Below are 18,237 nucleotides of genomic sequence, written 5' to 3'. Positions count from 1 at the left end.
AGTTACTTTAGTTGCTGTACTTTTTTTTCTCAAGTTACTATAGATGTTACCTTATTTTCTTTGAGCTTAGAGTATCACAGATGAAAGATCTCATGTTCTTCTGTTCCTCTTTTCTTTGTAAGTAATCATGTTTCTTCAGTGCAGGAGCTACTAAAGTTGCTTTTTAACATCGGAGTTTGGAAATTTCACCTAGATGTGTTTAGGAGTCTATGTGCTTCATTAATCTGGCGTCAGATTCAGTGAACCATTTCAGTCTGCAAACTCAAGTGTTTCTTCATCTTAGGTAAATTTTCTTCTATTTTTTTGTTGTTGTTGAGTTATTATTTCTTCTCTATGTGTTCCTTTTCCTCATTCTGGAGCTTGTGCTACCTACATGTTCAGACTCTTGGGTCTGTCCTCCAAGCCTGTTACCAATTACTTTTAATATATGTATCTCTTTTAGGTTTTACTCTGTTGTATTAATTTTCTCTTGTTGCTATACCAAATTACCACAAACTTAATGGCTTAAAACAATGCAAATTTACTGTCTTACAGCTCTGTGGGTTAGAACTCTGACATGGGTCTTGCTGGGCTAAAATCAAAGTGTCAATGGGACTGTGTTACTTTCTAGAAGCTCTAGATGAGAATCTATACCCTTGATTTGCTGGCTTCTAGAGGCCATTCACATTTCTTGGCTTGTGGTTGGTTGGTCCCCTTATATCTTCAAAGCCAGCAGCATTGTATCTCTTTGGCTTTTCTTTAGTGTCACATCTCCCCTTCACCCTCCTCTTCTGTCTTCCTATTACACTTTTAAGGACGCTCGTCATTTCAATGAGCTCAACTAAATAATTGAAGATAATCTCCCAATCTCAAGGCCCTTAGTTTAATCAGATCTGAGAATTCTCCTTTGCCATGTAAGGTAACATTCATTCACAGGTTCCAGGAAGTAGGATGTGAGCATCTTTAAGGAGTCATTATTCTGCTTACCACACCTGTGTTGTGAAATGGTCCTCCAGTTCAGTAATCAGCAATAATTAGATGAAGGATAGAGAAGAATGAGAAGTGAAAGGGGAACTCAGGCCTAGAGATCATTGTCAGAGATGTTTGCAATGATGCTTTTCCTATTAGCCTTCCTAGAGCTTATTTACCCTGGTGCATCATACTCCACATCACTGAGAAGTTACTGTGGCTAGAGTGACTGACTGCATGCTCTTGTTCTCTTGTAGAATCCAGTGAACATGAAGACAAGAGTGCAGGTGCCTCAGGGGAGACACCCTCCCAGCCTTATCCTGCACCAGTATACAGTCAGCCCGAAGAGCTGAAGGAGCAGATGGATGATGCAAAACCAACTAAACCTGAAGAGAATGAGGAGTCAGACCCATTGCCTGATAACTGGGAAATGGCCTATACAGAGAAGGGTGAAGTCTACTTCATAGAGTGAGTGTCACACATTTCTTTGGGTGTTGCCATGAAGATCATAGCTGCATAGGAATGATGTAGCACATAGAGACGTTGGTCAAAATAAAATACTGAATTTTACTGTTTCTGCTATTAGCTTTCTTCTTTGTGAGAGAATAATGGACAGTGCCTTCATACAATTAAGGGTCCTAGATTATAGCTATAAATCAAATGAGACAATTACACTGTAAAATTTGTTATAATCATGACTGAAAAGGTAAATCTCTCTGTGGCATTACTATTGAGTTAGACATAATCTACCTGTCATGGGAAATGCTTACTCTACCCTGTCAAGATTTCTGTGTAGTTCAAATGAGGTAATCCCATTTTTAAGTCAGATTGCTGGAAACATCCTCCATCACATTTAATTATGCAGCTATTTAGTGCAAAATTCTTACTTGTCACAAAAGGCAACATTGCAAGGTCTTCACGCAGAGGTCAGATGTCAATAAAATTGTTTGGTTTTGTATTGTATAGTTCATCACACTCATTTTTTATTAATTTTATCCTATTTTTGCTGACCATCTTTATGACTGGCCAAAGGAACCGAAATGCTAATCTTGAACTCCCTGGTGATACGGACTCAACCTAATCTTTTCTTTCTTTTTGGACTTTTTTTCCAAACTGATTTTTAAAATATTTTATCACCAATACTGTTAGTAAAGTTTTCCTTTCTTTATCTTCTAGGAGTAGAACCATTAAAAAAAAAACTCCTAAGGTGAAGATCTCAGCACAAAATTAAATTGTTGATGTGCATAAGACAATCAAAAGGTTAATTAGGAAAAATAAAAACTAAAAATATTGTTCATTTACAACACGTATTCCTTCAACACATTCCCTCAAACAAGACTCAAACAGAAAAATTAATAGAATCTGAAGTTTTCAGGGCTGACAGTAGATAAAAATGTGTAAACTCTGATTATTCAAGAAAAAATATTAAAACTGGATTCCTTACCCAACCTGGAGTGATTTGTGACTTAGATCTCTGTAGGCAGAACTCAGTTGTGAAATTGAAATGTTACCACATACCAATATTTAATTCTCATGTGAAGGTGGGAACTTTGATACATGTGTCCAAGGGAATGTATAATGAGGTAATTACTTGGTGCTCTGCTTGACTCCAACATGGGATGAGAAATACAGTGATTTGCAGAGAATGAATCCCTACTATTCACCTTTTGACAGATCTTGTAAATTAAAAAAAAAAAAAACTCTTGCATTATTTTTATTGCTATAATCAATGACCCAAAGATATCTTTTATCAGTTAATTGGGAAAGAGAAAGTCATATAGATTTTTTTAAATGCTCAAAAATATTTAAATCTAAAACATAATTTTGTTATTGATAAGTACAGCATGGAATCATTCAAAGGATAAACCCTAGATGTGGGTTCATGCATTGATGTTCAGGAAAATTAATATTCAGAAGAAGGAGACTGATAATATACACTTTTTATTATATAATACAGGGGGAATAAGGGTATGTGGCATTAGTAAAGGAAAACCAGTATGACAAGTAGATTAAAGAACTGTTTCCTTACAAGGCTTCCAATAATTCAATTATAAAAATCTTTGTGATTACAAAATGATCTTTTCTCTTTTAAATAATGTCAGATTTTTGGGATTGTGAAGAAAACGGGCTTTGGAAGACAGAAATTGTGCTCATGGTATGTAGTAAATGTTGAGCCTTTGTCAGGACTTGGGGAAATCTACCAAAATGATTCTGTTAATACTCTAGTGAGTCACCCAGTGTCAGAATTCAAAGATTCATGAGATGTTGTTCGTGTTCTCAAATTTAGTGTTGAGATCTGTTGTTCAATTTGGGGAAGAGAGGCATAAACAATTGGCAGACAACTAATTTCTGAGTTTTGTGATACTATGCAGAGAAGGACTTACTGAACAAAGACTTAAGTAATAAAAAGAGTCATCATAGGGAAGGTGAGGTCACATAGAGTTGGCAATGTGTAGACACAGCATTCCAGGTATAGGAACTTTTGTTACAAAGACCCAGTCCCTGAGTTTATCAGGGCTAGTGAGAAGACCCTACTAGAGAAGTAAGCATTCGTTAGAGAATCCTGTGACATTATTGCTCTGTTTCTATTTCCTAGATCATTAGTGCTTTTGAAAGACAGGCAGGGGGTTTTCTTTGTTTATCTTCTTCCTGTTACTTCAGGGAAGAATGAATGAGCAAGAGGAGTAGAGATAGGTTGAAGTGGACAATTAAGATATAAAAGAGGAGACAATTTCATTTTGGCAAGAAAGCTGATCATGGGGAGACCCACCCAGAGTTTAGGGAAGTGAAGATGCCTTGAGTTAAGACTGAAATGGGAGTGTGACGGGAAGCAGATTCCTATTGAAGACAGGTGCAAATACCCTTCTTAAAGGTTTCTCCACAGGATGAAGACACCCCCCACTCCAGCCTCCCCATGGACCACTCCAAGCCCTATCTGTTCATTTCTTGAAACGCTTACATTTGAATCTCAAGACTCAGTGCAATGAGCTCAAAAATCAGACTAGGGAGGGATCAGTGTCTTCTTCATCTAGTGTCTCATTTCCACACTGTTACCACTTGCACTGTGGTTTCCTTTCTCTCTGCCTGCGTGTCACTCCCACTCTGCTTTACTTTTCCCTCAGTTTTCCCTGATTCCCTCCTGACTGCTTTCACTCTTTGCTCTGGAATGCCCCTCTCCTTCCTAACTACATTTGACAAAATCAGCATTTCAGCCCGCTGTCATTGACCTGTGTGTGCCTTTTAAGTGATACCACAATGAATTCTTTTGTAAATATAAAAGACCCTTGGAAACAGTCTGATAGAGCAGGAGACAGTGACAGGAGAAGGAGCATGGTGGGACAATAATCTAGAGACTAACCCATGGTAGGCCCCAGGATTTTTTAGCCAAGAAACTTAGAAAACAAATAGTATTTGTAATATAAAAGTTTGCAGTCCTGGAGCAAAGTTGAGTTAAAGAAAGAAGACAGAAAGGCAAGTAGAGTAAGTTAAGAGAAAGATAAAACAGACAGAAGGGAAGATAGATAGATTTGGGAAATAAGAAGAGCTGGCATCAGTGAGAATTTCCCTCTGGTAACATTGTGAGAGTCATTTACAGGGAGGTCTCCCTTGGTAGGCAACACCCCTCGTTACACTTGACTGAATTCTGTCTCTTGTGAGATGAAGATTGTGATAAAACAGAAAATAAGGAAAACAAAGCAGAAGGACCCTGTGGTTCTGTGTATAAAATTTAAATATATAAATATAAATACCTAACACATATGTATATATTTCTGAATACGAGAGGGGAACTCTACCTTGCTGAAATGTTAATTTAAACATATATTTAAAATATACAGGGGTGCCTGGGTGGCTCAGCCAGTTAAGCATCCAACTTCAGCTCAGGTCATGATCTCACAGTCTGTGAGTTCGAGCCCCATGTCGGGCTCTGTGCTGAAAGCTCAAAGCCTGGAGTCTGCTTCAGATTCTGTGTCTCCCTCTCTCTCTGCCCTTCCCCTGCTCATGCTCTGTCTCTCTCGGTCTCAAAAATAAATAAAAACATATATATATATGTACTGTGAGGTTTTTTTTTAATTTTTTTTTTCAACGTTTATTTATTTTGGGGACAGAGAGAGACAGAGCATGAACAGGGGAGGGGCAGAGAGAGAGGGAGACACAGAATTGGAAACAGGCTCCAGGCTCTGAGCCATCAGCCCAGAGCCCGATGCGGGGCTCAAACTCACGGACCGTGAGATCGTGACCTGGCTGAAGTCGGTCGCTTAACCGACTGCGCCACCCAGGCGCCCCTGTGAGTTTTGAATTAAGATAGCGAGTAATTTTTTTTGGTCTTCTGTACAGTAATATTTTAAAATAGTTATTGATTTATGCAGTATTACAAAATATTTTATATGTCTCAATACATAACAAGTTTTACATTTAGAAGGTGAGAAGTTATTTTGTTGTTTTTGGTACTGAACACATGGGTCAACTATATTTCCCACACTTTTCAGAACTGCTTCCTTTGATGAATGTATCAACGCTGATTCCTTTTATTATTTACAGTGATATTTAATGAGAAAAAGTTAACATCTGAGAAAGCATTTTGATTTATTTATTTATTTTTATTTTTAATATGAAATTTATTGTCAAATTGCTTTCCATACAACACCCAGTGCTCACCCCAACAGGTGCTCTCCTCAATGTGAGAAAGCATTTTTAAGCAATGGAATTTTAAACTGTGAGTGAATGCTCTCCTCTAAACATGCTTAAAAGTATTCATAACGTCTTATGTTGAGCAATTTTCAAAAGACTCTGCAATGAATAATATTGTTTAAAACGAGTAGTTTCCTTAATTCATAATATCACCCTAATTAATAATGTCTTTTAAAATAGACGGCATATTGATTATAAATTCAAATTAGTAACAATAGTTACCACATACTGAGTGCCAGCTTTGTTCAGGCTGTGTTCAGGTTACCTGAACAGTAATAGCTAATATATGAAGCATTTATGCCGTGCTCATTTAATTCTCACTTTAGGAAACTGAGGCTTGCAGAAGTAAGTAATTTGTTTGTGGTCACATATTCCAGAATTCACAAAGCCAAGATGCTTTGACTCCATTTACTCAACACATCTTTGTAGGGCACATACCATATGCCTGGCATGGGAATAGAGAGGCCCCTGGGTGGTCCAGTTGGTTAAAGTGTCCGACTCTCCATTTCGGCTCAGGTCATGATCTCACAGTTTGTGAATTCAAGCCCCGCGTTGGGCTCTGCACTGACAGTGCAGAATCTGCTTGGGATTCTCTGTCTCCCTCTCTCTTTGCCCCTCCCCACCTCTCTCTCTCTCTCTCTCTCTCTCTCCCTCTCTCAAAATAAATAAATAAATAACTTAAAAAATAATAATAATAAACCCTAGGAATGCAAGTCATCAGCAAAACTCACAAGATTCATACTTTTGTGGACACAAGTCTTTCTCCAGCATCCTTGCTCTTAATCATTTTGCCATGGTGCCTGTATATATTACATCATAGCCACCTTGTGAGCATTTGATACACCCCACTTCATAGAGATTCTGAGGCACCCTGGACAAATTAACATGCTTATGGTCGCGTAGTCCTGTCACCTTGCACAGCTATTGCCATTATCCCATACTACCTCTACCGTATAAACAAACATTGGCTGAAATAAAAGTAAACTTTCATATTACAAATAGTATTTGTTTATAGGTTTCTCGGCCAGAAGTTCGCCATTCCAGAGGCTAAATGTTCCATAAAGCAGAGACACCATAGGGTTAATCTGTATTGACATGCTTTGGGAATCCCATTAAATTCCTTCTTTGTTTGGGAGTCAGTTTAGTTAGTGACATAAAAGAGACTGCTATTCCTTTGGCAAAAAACAAAATGACAACAAGAACCTATTTGTTTACTACCATCTCCCTGGATGGCACTGAACGCTGTGTCATCTTAAATAATAGATTTTTAAAAGCAGGCTTTTGAAACTGAAAATCACATCTGTGAAAAATGTCATAGCTGCGCATGGTTTCCTAAATCACTGTCCAGGATGAATTTGCTTTTCAATTCTCAGGAAGACACACATATAATCTGTTTCCTCCTGTGTTCATGTTTCTGTATCTCCTTAAGTGTTCAGTAAATCACTGATTGCCGTTTCAAACAAATTAAAAACTTTTATTTATGAAATAGTGGAGAGAATACTTGGGAAACTTATTGGAAAGAAAAGCAAAACCAATTTTTGGGGGTGCAGCAACTCCAGCTTTCACATCCTCAACTCGGCACATTCCCACCAGTCACAAAATGTGGTCTGTGCTTACTCTCTGTAATTTGTATTACAAAACAGTAGAGATATTGATTTTGTTTCATATTCTTTTTTCTTGTGCCACACAAGATTCCAGTGCAATCCCCAGACAGAAAATAATATGTTTTAAACAAAACTGTATGCAGCTCACAGTCACAATATCCAAAGCTATATTTATAATAAAGCCTCTCAAAAATGTTTTCTAGGGGCGCCTGGGTGGCTCAGTCAGTTAAGCGTCCGACTTCGGCTCAGGTCATGATCTCATGGTTTGTGGGTTCGAGCCCCGCATCAGGCTCTGTGCTGATACCTCAGAGCCTGGAGCCTGCTTTGGATTCTGTGTCTCCCTCTCGCTCTGACCCTCCCCTATTCATGCTCTGTCTCTCTCTGTCTCAAAAATAAATAAACGTTAAAAAATTTTAAAAAAATGTTTTCTAAACATATGAAAGATAATATGATGGCAAACTCACACATTCACATGATCAATAAATATTTTAAAATATTATTTAAGAAACAACCATTATAGAGGTCGTTGACAATAAGTTTTTATGTAAACTACCAAGTATAAAGAGGAAAAATAGTAGTACTATGAAAAATGGATCCTTGAATGAAAAAGCTCCTACTGTTCAGTATCAATTAGATGTATCCAGTCAGTCCCTGTAATCTTCTTTTTGGAAATATGATATAAAGGAGAAAGACAGTCTTCCGGAAAATGATGTCACCATCTTGAGGATTTCATTGACTATGATATAAAATGTAATCAATTTATATACTTTTAAGAACTAACACTTAGAGGCCCATGGCTGGCTCAGCTGGTGGAGCATGTGACTCTTGATATTGGCTCAGGGTCATGAGTTTGAGCCCCACATTGGGTGTAAAGATTACTTAAAAAAAAAAAAAGAACTAACATTTATTTTTAAAATTATGTAAAATGTAGTCAGTAATCTCTGTGATTATTGTCTCTGAACCTGTATGACACCTGCTATTGAAACTTTAACATCCAAACACATTTTGAACTGTCCAATAGACAATAAAATATTTACCTGGACCTTGTTTAAACCTTGTTCAAAAGATTATGCTTCATACAGTCAAATATCATTCACTTCAATCTCTGATTATTCTTCTAATACAGTATTCCCCAGGTGAAAATACATTTTGACTATGTAAAGTTAAAGTTATGATTCAGTTAAAGGCTATGATTCAGAATCGGCTTTGTAGGAGGAATTTTTACTTATTTAAAAAAAAATTTTGATGTTTATTTACTTATTTTGAGTGAAAGAGAGGAAGAAGGAATGAGTGGGGGGGGGGGGGGGGCAGAGAGAAAGTGAGAGAGAGAATCCCAAGCAGGCTGTGAGCTCAGGGCAGAGCCCCACTTGGGGCTCAGTCCCACAAACCATGAGATCATGACTAGAGCCAAAACCAAGAGTCACATGCTTAATTGACTGAGCCACTGAGGCACCCCTGTAGGAGGTTTTTTTAAATTCAGTGTTTTATAACTGTTTTAAGTCTGTTAATATTTTTAGAGAAAATGCAACAAAGGAGTATGTTTGATAATAGAAGTTTTTTATTCCACTAATAAAATTTCAGTTAGTGAAACATCATCTAACATCTGTGCAGTATTGAAAACATTATTTTAGAGGCACCTGGGTGGGTCAGTCAGTTGAGCTTCTGGGTCTTGATTTTGGCTGAGATCATGATCTGACAATGGTGAGAACAAGCACTGCGTCAGGCTCTGTGCTGATTGTGGAGCCTGTGTGAGATTCTCTCTTTTCCTCTGCCCCTTCCGCACTTGTGCTGTCTTGAGCATACTCTCTCTTGTGCTCTTTATAAAAAAGAAGAAAAAAACGAAAGAAGAAAGAAAAAAAGAAAGAAAGAAAGAAAGAAGAGAGAAAGAAAGAAAGAAAGAAAGAAAGAAAAGAGAAAGAAGAGAGAAAGAAAGAAAAGAAAGGAGAGAGAGAAAGAAAAAGAAAGGAGAGAGGAAGAAAGAAAGAAAGAAGAGAAAGAAAGAAAGAAAGAAAGAAAGAAAACATTATTTTGATCTAGGTGGCAATATAAAAGTAGGACAGAGAAGTGGAAAAGGAAATAGAAAGAAGATGAATAGAAGGAGGATATGTCTTACAGACACGTTTAGATTGGATCACCCTTAAAGATCCACTTAATGTATAATAAGAAACTGATAAGGGCTTATAGTCTGGGAAAATATAATGAAAGAATGGAATGGACGACAGAGTGTGGCATGATGTATATGAAAACACTCCACCCATTTGATAGCAGTTTTGTTAACCTAATTCTTTAGCATAGCTTCCAATACCTAATATTTATATGTAGATTATATAAATCAGGAATTTTAAGACTTTAGGGAAAATATTCAGGTTGATTTCTTGAATCAGGTATTTAGGATTATTTGATAGTTATCTAGTTACGTTTGAGGGATAGACAAGCCTAGGGTCCTCTTACTATGGCACCAGCTTAGTTCCCCCTGGAAAAATATTCATATTTGAATGGAGAACATTTGACTTGAAAGTAATCTGAATGGAAAATTCAAGTTTATAAGGAAAAAAAATGTTTTCAGTGATATTATCTGTGCCTCCTCAGTCACAAGTTCTCTCTTTCATCTCTAGGCACCTGCAATTTAATATAATACCTACTAAGTACAAGGCATTCAACACAAAGGTTCTGAGGTCGTGATTACTATCCTCAAACAGGAGATAAATGTCTCCACTTCCTAACTATTGGCGAAGGCTCTGAAAAAAAAGATCTTTGACTATTCTCCAAGGGAGTGAGATAAAGCAATTCAGTGTAAAAAGCAAAATGTTAGATTTAGTATGCCTCTGGTTTCAGAGCATAAGAAACTTGGACTTGGGGGGACATCTACGTTGCTCAGTCAGTTAAGCATCTGACTCTTGATTTCAGCTCAGATCACAATCTCACAATTTGTGAGATTGAGCTCCACATGGGGCTCGGCGCTTATAGTGTAGAGCCTGCTTGGAGTTCTCTCTCTCCCTGTCTCTCTGCCCCTCCCCTGCTCAAACTCACTCTTTCTCTCAAAAATAAATAGGGGCACCTGGGTGGCTCAGTCAGTTATGCGCCCAGGTTTGGCTCAGGTTATGATCTCATGGCTTGTGAGTTCGAGCCCCGCATCGGGCTCTGTGCTGACAGCTCAGAGCCTGGAGCCTGCTTCAGATTCTGTGTCTCCCTCTCTCTCGGACCCTCCTTCACTTGCTCTCTCTCTCTCTCAAAATTAAATAAACATTTAAAAATTTTTAATAAATAAATAAATAAACTTAAAGAAAAAGGAACTTGGACTTGGGAATCAGATATATCTGGGTTTAATGCTACCTCTTTTGGTTTCACATACTAGCTTCATAACCTTGGGCAAGTTGCTTACCTTCTCTGAACTTTTGTTTCTCTGTCTATAAAAATGGAGTTAAAAATCTGTAGCCAAAAAGGCTCATTAGCATTAAATGAGGTAATGAGTATGAAAGTTCTAGTACAGTCCCTGACCAAGTAGACAATCAGGAAATGTTACAAGATAATAACTTTTCAAGGTGTATGCACCATAATGTCAGTGGCTTTTGCTGTCGAGGTGAAGCATTTTCTGTGTGAGAAGAATGTTTCCCCAGGAAGATAAGATGTTATTATTTAACCTGCTGCTTTTGTCAGTTTGTCAAAGGTTAAACTTACAAAAAAAATACAGAAATCTCTAATTCATTATAAGTCGGCCTATCACATCTTCAAGACCATTCTGTTACAAATTTAAACTAGAATTACGTAGTTTAATGAAATTCCAGTTCTGGCTTGTTCCACTCCTCCAGATAGATTTACTGTATGGTTTAACATCAGGGAAAAGTTTGGGTAAACCATTTATTAAGGTTTTTATCCAGTTTTTTTTAATATGGCATTGATTGAACTTGAATAGCTACTGACTTGTATTCACTTAATCTCTCAATTTTCATGATCATTACATTAACTATATCCATAAAAATACATACAGTAGTAGGATATTATGATTCAACATTCCTAGAAAATATCTGTTCCATTCCCCAGCTAGGGGAAAAAAAGTTCTTTGCAAATGCAGCATATGTGTGTGTATGTGTCTCTGTTAAAGAAACTAGTATCAGAATATAAGATTATATAAGATTAGCGTCTTACCGTCTTGTCATTTGTGTTCCACACAATTTGATAGACCCAGAAAACTGATGTCCTGTTTGAATCTACTTTAGCAGTGGAAGTAAAAGGAAATCATATCCTCAAACTTGAGGAAACGTGGTATGTAGATTGTGAAAAGTCCCTCAGTGATCCCATTTAGTACACTGTTTCCTGTCCAATGTTTAATCCTATCTTCAAAGGTAATTGTTGAGGTTAAAAATATATAATTTAAGGGAAGTAGAAAAGCCACTTGTTCTGTTGTCTCCCAAATGCATTAAAAATATCCCCTTTGTAAGTCATCTTGAAGAAGCACGCAAATTACAAGGCTGGGGAGAGTCAGTATTGAAAAACACTGCACTGTATCTTCATGTGATGTTTAAGACTGCTACCCACATTTCTTTCAGAATCACTTCAGACGATCAGCTAAAAATGCCGTTAACTATAAGAGACTCCATCTGCCAAAATGTATTAAAGTGATATACCATTAATGCTAGTTCAACCTCAAAGAAATCATCCTGTAATGAAATGCTTTGTAGAAACTCAGGAAAGCTAGGAAACTCACAGTTTTCTAGAAAATTAGCCAGTATTTGAGACCGATGGTGGTGTGATATAGAAATGGTAACTTGACTTCCTGTAATGGCTTAGTAATGGCTCCTTAATACTTCACCATAGACGTGTTTGCTTTTGTGAATTTGTCTTACACACTTAGAAATAAATGACTTTTATCCATAATGGAGGAAGGATTTCGAAGAAGCAAATGTGTGGAAAAAGAAGGGAAATTTATTTTCCTTGCCCACTTCCCAATATTTCTCCCTAACACATAAACACATAAACATGAGCAAACCTTACACATTATGCATGCGCGTGCGTGCGCGCGCGCGCGCGCGCACACACACACACACACACACTGAATTGAAGGCATCTCTATAAGAATATTTTTTAAAGTGAATTTGTCTTTTTCAAAATGGGAGCAGCAAACACTTAACTCAGTCCATTATCATACTTGGGATAATCACAGCCTCCTTCCATGGGTGTCTTTAGTTCAGAGGAAAAGACTAGGTGATAGTCCATGACTATAAATGAGGACCAGAATGAGATAAAAGTGTCTATAATACTTTAGTTGCTTCTGACACTCTACAATAAAGCACCGTCAGACTTTACAAAGGTCAAATTGGGAGAAAACAGAAGCTAGCACACTCTCCTGATGATTTATAATTTGACCAAATTCACAGCCTTTATCTGATCAAATTATTAGAGCCCTGCTTAGAAGCATCAATCATGGTGGAGTTCCTAAATGTGAAGAAAGTGAGGGAGAGTATTTTCTCTTTACTACACATGAAAGTCAGAAATAAAAGGGAATCTTCTTCAAGAACAGAAACCTCATGACCCAAGGATCTTAATGTCTCAGTTTTCAAATCAGACGATGGCTCTGTACATAGACAGGATGTTTGTCCAAAAAAACACTTATATGCAGAAACACCTTGGACTTGCTTCCCCACTGCCCAGCTTGCCTCCTCCTTTTCTTCCTCCCTGCCTTGAAATTATCTTCATGAGATAGACACCTGGGCTCTAGAAGTTTGCTATTAAGTAACCTGCCTGGGAGAATTTTCTGACCTTTGCTTTAAGTGGAGGTTTGTTCATCTGGTTATCTAGCTAACATTTATGGCTCTGACACAATGAGAAACATGGTTAAATTTCAATGAAGAGAGAGAAAATATATGTGAAGCTATTATTTGATTTTCATCGTTATCACCTGACTTTCTTACAGTTGTGTTCAAATATTCCTATTATCCAGCTTTAATTTCTATTTCTAAAGGATTTTTTACTTTTCTCTTTCACGTTACATTTATTGGCCCTTTGACTCTTCCTTGTATAAACCTCAAACTTTCCACACCTGTGACTTTGTTCGTTCTTTTTCTGAAGCCCTCGCAAATGTCACATCCTTGATAATCCATCCATTGGTAGATGAGATCATTTGAGACAGCTGTACCCAGTCAAGATTTTAGCTCCAAAGAGCAGTTTTGAGCTTTTCAGAGGTTCTCAAATTTTAATATGCATAAAAATCACCTGGAGCGCTTGCCAATAACATTCTGATTTGGTAGTTCTATGAAGACCCAGAATAGGTATTGTTAATCACCAGGTGATTCCAATGCAGGTGATTGTAGGACCTCTTTAAGAAACATTGCTCCAAAAACGTCTCTGTTTTTAAAATTTCTGACAGAAGACTTCCCAGAAAACTTTCTTTTTTCAAAACAAAAATGTCATTAAAATGACCATTAATTACCAGAAATTCGATTCCAGAAATGTTAGAATACAGACATTTTTATCCTCTACCTTCCTAGCTGGGTTGGAGGTATTTAGACGGAAGACAGCTAAATATGGGTTAATGCAATTGCTATTAATCACTTTTTGAGAAAATGTAGGCATCCCAAGAACATGCTGTAATTTTCATCACTTTTATACTGCCTCTGCCAGCTTGGTAGTTAAGGAGTAACAAAACAACTATTTATGAAAAGGGCAGGTTTAGGATGAAAATAATTATTTTGCAAAAGTGAGGAAACAGTATCAGAGCCTGCGAACTGTGCTCTTCCAACTGGAGAATCCTGTATTTGTAATAAATTCCTTTTGCTCTGGATGAGTTCTGCATTTTCAATGAGGTTAACTTGGCAACATTCTAGTTGATTTTAATAAAAATAGCTGCTTTGAGGACAGGGAGCTGAGGTTGCCAAATTTACAGCTGCCTTGCACAATTACTCTTACACCTCCTTCAGGGCTACTTAGAACCAGTAAGCAAATTAAGTGTATCGATTGCAATTTTGTTGGACTAACACCCCCACCTTTTTTTTAAGGAATAAACTTGATTCCTTTCAGTATGTGTCTGTTCAGAGTGATCTCTTTTCTTTTCAGCCATAACACAAAGACAACATCATGGCTGGATCCACGACTTGCGAAAAAGGCTAAACCTCCAGAAGAGTGCAAAGAAAATGGTAGGTTATTAAGTTTTTATGATGTTTCGGCGTTGCACTTTGAGAATGTTTGTGTTTCTTAAAGGAGGGTCTCATCTAAAGAAGCAATAATCTAGTTGAACCAATTTTAAAGATGTAATATTTAATGCTCAGATAGGAGAGAGAATTAACGCGGCATTTCAACAGTGCCATGTGGTTTTCCTTTTTCTCTCTGAGGAGACTGTGCCGGATATCACATCTCTGTCATCTCTGTTGGTTCTCTTTGACTCCTGGCCTGACTTTCCACCACCTTCTAAGGACTTTTTGTTTGCAGTATGTCTCTCTGAGGACTCTGATCTTTTCACTGGAATCAAACATGATGTATAGAGAAACACTATTGTGGAACTATAAATGATATGGATTTTTGTGTTCAGAGGCTAGTTATTCTGCTAGTTATTAGGATCTATACATACACATGGCTACTTTCTTTTAATCAAACATTTAAATAAAATAGCCAATTGTATGAATGTCCTGGGTTATCCTTAGTATTTTCTAGTTTGCAATGTAATAATATTAACTTGCTTAGAAATTGACTGTTCTCATGTATGTGAAGAATGCTTTTAAACAATCTTGAGGATTACATGAGTGTAACCCTTGTTTTGAAATTAGTAAATTATTTAGATGAAGTCTGTTATAGATAATACTTATAATTTTTAAAGATATCAAGTTTAATGCTAAAAGAACACTTCAAGTTTAGCTAAAATGATAAAAAGCATACTCTCCTGATGATTTATTATTTGACCACAATCAAGCCTTTATCTCATCAAGCTATCAGAGCCCTGTTCAGACGCATCTATCATTGAGGAGTTCTTAAAGGTGGAGAAAGTGATGAGGAGAATTTAAACTTTCAAAAAAGTTTTTAAAAAGTCCACCTTTTAAAAATTCTCTAATTCTAAAAGTCCTTTCCTTTTAATGTTAATTCTGGCACTCTCAGGTAATATTATGCTGGCATTGTTCATTTCTATTAGATAACTGTTCACAAGCTAATTATACACTGAGTTAAATTAAAAATTACAGTATACAATTTGTGTGTACATATTTTGATGCATAAATATCCAGTTTTTAATCACTATCTATGTTATATTTTATAGTCATAGCTATATCTGTGTGCCTTCTGTGTGATAGTGCCACTGCAGGTGGTTGAATCACATAAAATTATTATGTGCCCTGGATTTTCGAGCACCATTAGGTTGTATATTTCATTGACACCAGTAAGGCATGTGCTGCAAATTGTGATAGGTTATAAATTAAAATGGCCTGATCTGTTATATACGGAAGTTACTGTTTACTTTTGCCACAGATGTAAAGCCTTAGTATGTCCTAACTAAAATGAGTTTAATGATTTGCACTTCTATGACATATTGAACTTCTCAGCTCTCTCATTCCTTTGAGTTATTCTTTTCATTAGAAAAAGCTATTAAAATGAAATTTAAAAATTCTGGGAGAGATGTAGACATAAAGACATTGCATAATTATAGTATTCCAGTGTTACCAGTTTTTCCCACATCTGCACTTGTCTGCCTTCTCATGATGGTAGATACCTAAAATATGATGCCAGTGTCTGTAAAGTACATATCATTGAAAACCAAGCCCTAGAATACAGTCTTGTTGTTCACAATGACTTATAACTGGTCAATTACTATTTGTTTTCATTCTCTACAAAATGAATAATTTCTGGATTTTATTCCATATATTATTGGAATGGTTTACAATGGTAATTAACATCTAATTAGTTAGAATACTGTATTTTCCAGACACATATTTTAAGTTTTCTTGCTAAGAAAAGTGCTTTTAGGTAATACTGTTACTTCTGTTTTCTTTTTCTTTCTTTTTTTTTTTAAACATGGGTTAAAATTGCATGTTTCAATGTTGGATGTTAATGCATTTTTGTTGCGCTCACCACTGAAGTCAGGCTTCTTGCACGTATCACAGTTCCACTCAGACCAAACAAAGTCATTTTCTGAATGGTGAAATGTGTGTAAAATGTGTCTAAAAAATTATAGAGGCTCAAGATGCTAATATCTTCCTCCAGCAAAGATTTATCCTTCTTATGCCAGTGAGATAGAGTGGAAGCTGATTCCTTAATCCAGTCTGGAGTCGGGCCAGTAGGAGGTTGGGTTGAGTTTTGGTAAGACTCAATTTATCTCTGGTTTGTTCCTGTTCTTAGGATGTTTGCCCAGGGTTTTCAACGAACAGCCTATTGCAGGTCAGCAACCATTTTCTGTAAAGGGTCAGGTAGCCTGTATTTTAGGCTTTGCAGGTCATCCTGTCTGGTAACTACTCATTGTGCAAAAAGGCAAAATCAATATATAAATAAAGGGCATGGATGTAGTCTGATAAAGCTTTTCTCGTGAACAGAGAATTTGAGTTTCCTATAGTTTCAGAATTTGAGTTTCAAAATTCGTTTCTCTTGTTGTTTTGTTTTGCAGCCATTTAAAAGTATATAAATTGTTCTTCATTTATGGACCATACAGAAAATAAGGGCAGACTGAATTTGATCCACAGGACAAACCCAGACCTAGTGTATTCGTGTGGGGCTTTCCTCTTGGCAGATCTTAAATTCCAATATTTTTTATATTTTTTTAATGTTTATTTATTTTGAGAGAGAGAGAGAGAGACTGAGCATGAGTGGGGGAGGGGCAGAGAGAGAGGGAGACAGAATCTGAAGCAGCTCCAGACTCCTAGCTGTCAGCACAGAGCCCGATGTGGGGCTCAAACCCACCAGCTGTGAGATCATGACCTGAGCCGACGTCGGACATTCAACTGACTGTGCCACCCAGATGCCCCTTGAATTCCAATATTTTAAAAATAATGTTTTTCAGGCATCTGGGTAGCTCAGTTGGGCGCCTGGGTGCCTCAAGTGTCAACTCTTGATTTTGGCTCAGGTCATGATCTCATGCCTTGAGTTTGAGCTCTGTGTTGGGCCCTCCCTCTCTCAGTATCAATAAATAAACTTAAAAAAAAGTAAAAATAAAAATATTTTTTCTCCTTAGTATTGCAAGACTGCCAAAAATCTGTGGTGCATTTCAGGAGTTTTTGCTTAGCTTTTTGCCCCTAGACCTTGAAGCATCTTAATCTGACAGATGTTATCATGGGACAATGGGTTGTGTGTTTAAAATCTCTCGAGAATATATTTTGTCACTCCAGTCCCTCAGGACTCCTCCATGTTCTGCTCGTTTCCCTAACCTCCAGCCTTGGCCTTCTACCTAGACCAAGTCTAGAGCCTTCCCACGGCCCAGAATCAAAATCAGCTGCAAAATCTTCCCTCGCCTCTCCACTTTTCTCCTCTTTGGAATCTTAGACCTGTTGTTTCTCTTTAAAATGTTTAGTTTTTGCATTTTGTATAGATTTTCTATGTGTTCTCATGGCTTATAAGCTTCTCACTCCATCTACCTAGAAGCAAGTTTTAGTGCAGTAATTTTTAAAGTGAACATTTCACACCTTACTGGGTTCATACCATAAATTCTTTATTATTATTATAATTAACATTTTACTCTCTCAAAATTAAATCCCATGATGTTGTATATGGATGCATACTATTAGAAATGTACATATGTACATGTGGATATTGATAGGGACCTGTACACGTTGGCATTTTTAGGTTTGTTTACATCAGTGTGTAAAGTTAATTCCTTGGTCAACTATTAAAAGAAGCTGAGTGAAAGATGGAAGGGAGGTATCAACTGATTTAAATTGTTCTTGGGCTAACGAAAAAACTAGGAAATGTTTTCTTATTGTTATCAAGGGGGAAAGGGAAACATAGGTTGCTCTGTACAATCACTGTATTGACACCAAAGTAATCGTTTTGATTATTATTTGAAGGATAGTGCTGCTACTGAATAATACTG

The 18,237-nt window shown here is 37.0% G+C and overlaps 1 protein-coding gene across 2 annotated transcripts in view; it reads left to right on the top strand.

Annotated features, from left to right (window-relative positions):
• MAGI2 (membrane associated guanylate kinase, WW and PDZ domain containing 2) overlaps positions 1 to 18,237 on the top strand; it is a 1,356,537-nt gene that overhangs the window by 878,386 nt on the left and 459,914 nt on the right. For both annotated transcript variants that reach the window (XM_047848847.1, XM_047848846.1), the window contains exons 5-6: positions 1,206 to 1,416; positions 14,292 to 14,371. In XM_047848847.1, the coding sequence (XP_047704803.1) occupies positions 1,206 to 1,416; positions 14,292 to 14,371 (291 nt within the window). The remainder of the gene's footprint in view (positions 1 to 1,205; positions 1,417 to 14,291; positions 14,372 to 18,237) is intronic.

This window comes from Prionailurus viverrinus, chromosome A2, assembly GCF_022837055.1.
Source record: "Prionailurus viverrinus isolate Anna chromosome A2, UM_Priviv_1.0, whole genome shotgun sequence".
NCBI classification, from domain to species: domain Eukaryota; kingdom Metazoa; phylum Chordata; class Mammalia; order Carnivora; family Felidae; genus Prionailurus; species Prionailurus viverrinus.
The sequence above is the reverse complement of the archived record's forward strand: the minus strand, read 5'-3'. Positions and strand labels throughout refer to the sequence as shown.